At 54.3% G+C, this 2,879-nt stretch overlaps 1 protein-coding gene across 1 annotated transcript in view; it reads right to left on the bottom strand.

The window, feature by feature from the left end:
* The window catches only part of Capns1 (calpain small subunit 1), an 8,365-nt gene extending 6,958 nt beyond the window's left edge, over positions 1–1,407 (bottom strand). Inside the window, 2 exon segments of the mRNA XM_033765765.1 lie at positions 2–63; positions 1,241–1,407. Of these exon segments, the coding sequence (XP_033621656.1) occupies positions 2–53 (52 nt within the window). The 5' untranslated portion in view covers positions 54–63; positions 1,241–1,407.
* Between the last annotated feature and the right edge of the window lie 1,472 nt (positions 1,408–2,879).

Below are 2,879 nucleotides of genomic sequence, written 5' to 3'. Positions count from 1 at the left end.
CCGCCGCCCCCGCCGCCGCCGCCGCCCTTCAAGAACGAGTTAACCAGGAACATGGCTGCAGTCCTGCAAGGGAGAAAGGGGTCAGATCACTTCTCGGCCTTTTGGCTAAGATCAAGTGAAGGGGAAAAGGGGTCGGGTAGCTGCCTCGCCCCCGAGCCCGCTCCCTCCCGCAGAAATATGCATTTCCGGCAGCTGTACCTGGAGGAAGAATCTGAGGCCTGGGGTGGAGGCAGATGCTCAGGCTAGGGGTCTGAGTTTCGGGCGGAGGGTGGTGTTAGGTTAGGCAGGACGGGAACAGAGAGAGGATCGGGTTTGAAACCCCTTGGGGAAATAACAGGTACCCGCCGGGCTTAAGGGACCTTGGATTGAATGCATGTACAGGCTTCGTGAAGGACTGGGGTACAAGCCGGGTGTGGTGGCGCATGCCTGTAATCCTAGCACTTTAGGTGGCTGAGGCAGGAGGATCCCAAGTTTGAGTCCAGCCTGGGCAATTTAGTGAGACCCTGACTTAAAAAAAAAAAAAAATTGCGGGCTGGGGATTTGGCTCAGTGGTTCTGCAGACTCCCTTGCAAAAGTAAGGGCCTGAGTTCGATCCCTGGTACCACAAAAACAAAAACATTAAAAAAAACTTTTTTTTTTAAGGAAAAAAAAGGGGAGGGAGGTCTGGAGCAGTGCAAAAACCCCTAGGTTCAATCCCCAGTACCAAGGAGGAAATGAAAGAGGCAAGCAGAGATATAAGTCTGGTGGGGTCCTCCAGATGGGGTCCCAAATTGGTATAAAGAGTCCTCAATGTCTGGGTGCTAGGATCACTGACAGCAGGGGTCTTTGGCAGGTTGAGGGAGCAGATCAGAGATCTCGGCCTGGAGGCGCCGGGGCGGGGTTTAGGAAGTTCTGAGTGTAGGTCTGAGCATTTAGGCTCGCTCAGCAGCGGGATCGCAGTCTGGTCTGTGAGTTCAGATCTAAGTTCGAAGCCTGAGGCCCAGGATAATGGGTAGGGGCACGGATCTACGGATCGTGGTTCTAAACGCCTCAAGAAAGAATTTACAGGGTGCGTTTCAAACCTAGGAGCTAGTATTTTAGATTATGAGACCGGAGGTAGGGAGGGGGAGTCCCCGAGATGATACAAGAGTCCTGCAGGCCTGGGGGTTTGGATCTCGGAGGATCCTCGAAGCCGGGACTGTAGGGTCTCGGTGGGTCTGGGGGGCTGCGGGTGCGAGGGAGGTCTGGGCCGGGTACTCACCGCCTCACTTGCGCGTCCGGCTGTCCGGCTGTCCTGCTGTCCGGCGGTCCGTGTAGCTCGCGGGCCTCCCGCAGCGTCCGGCTCCAGAGGGCGGGGCCGTGACTCAGGCTGCTGCTCCCGGGTGAGACCCCGCAGGGAGCCCGCCTGTCATCCCCGCGGTCCTAGAGCCGGCATGGGACGGCGAACTGCGCCTGCGCGCGACGGCCTCGCCCGGCGTAACGGGTAGGCCGCTGTGGCTCCGCCCTACACGTTTCCGGCGCCGGAGGAGGCTCGAGCCCCGCCCAGGTATAAGAGCTCTGCTAAATCTTCCCGGAACCTCCCTAGTTGAGGGAGGGGACCCAGAACGTTGGGCCTCCGGGGTGACACTCCCAGGGTCACAGTGTGAGTTTTCTTCTGGAGGCCTGGTTCCTCCCGTCTACCGTTGGCAATTTTCGGTCCGCCCCAAAAGGGCTCAGTGACAGCACCTAGGGGACCGCGTCTGGCCCCGCAGCAGCCTGGGTGGCCGTCAAGCCGGGTGTCGCAGTTGGCGGCCTACGAAGGTCGCCCTGTGCCATCTCCCACCGCACCCCCTTCCCTACACCTCCTGCCGAATTAGATAGCGCTCGACAGATTTTTTTTTTCTTGAATGGCCCTAAAGTGTCGCCTAGTCTCTAAAGAGAATCCCGGATACAGGAAAAGTCCTTCGACTTTGGCCTGTTGTTTTTGTTTTCCTTCCATACAGGGTTTGAACCCAGGGCCTTCTCACTGAGCCGCATCCCCCAAGTCTTTTTTAAAAATTTAGTTAGCTGATTAATAATGAATAACAGGGTCTCTCTGAAGTGTCCAGATTGGGCTCAACCTTGGAATCATCTTGCCTCAGCCTCCCAGAATACTGGGATAATGGAGAAGTCACTCGTTGCCGGGGTCCCTGAAGAGGGAGGAGGGAGACAGAGAAATGACAGCTGAAGCCACTTTTGGAACCTTTAATTTGTCCTCCCACCTGTGAGTGTCCAGTCCCTTTTCTGGGCTCCATCCTTAAATAATGACAACAACAATTGCTAAGCTGTCTCCTGAACACTTTCAATATATCAGCTAATTTATTCTCATGACAGCCCAATGGGATAGACGCCATTTATTATCCCCATTTTATAGAAGAGTAAACTGAACTGAGGTTAAACTCAGGCAGCCAGGCTCCCTAGCGTATACCCTTAACCACCACCTTTGTGTAGGGGCTCTTCAATAATATTAATATGATAATATTAATATGATAATGGCTCAAATAACAAGATCACAGCAGACAAAAGCTAACGCTTCCTCAGGGCTTGCTGGGGCCAGGCCAAGAAACTGACTCAAATATTATACGTGAGGCAAGATCTAGCAGGAGAGAAAATGGAGGCTGTGAACATTAAGGTCACAGAAGGTGGCAGGACCAGGTCTGAACCTGGGCTTGGCTGATGATAAATCTCTTGGTGGTGACTCATCTGGATTCCCTTCTTACCACACCCTCCCTGCCAGACTGAACAGCTTCACCTCTCTGTCCTGTGCTCAGGCTCGCTTGCTGCTGCCAGGTCTGTGCACAAGCTGTGCCCCGTCTGGAACATCGCTTTTATTTTTTGCTTTTTACCTGGCTGTGTATTTACTCAGCCTTTGGGTGTCAGCT

This window comes from Fukomys damarensis, unplaced genomic scaffold (assembly GCF_012274545.1).
Source record: "Fukomys damarensis isolate Sample0158 unplaced genomic scaffold, DMR_v1.0_HiC HiC_scaffold_19, whole genome shotgun sequence".
Lineage (NCBI taxonomy): Eukaryota > Metazoa > Chordata > Mammalia > Rodentia > Bathyergidae > Fukomys > Fukomys damarensis.
The sequence above is the reverse complement of the archived record's forward strand: the minus strand, read 5'-3'. Positions and strand labels throughout refer to the sequence as shown.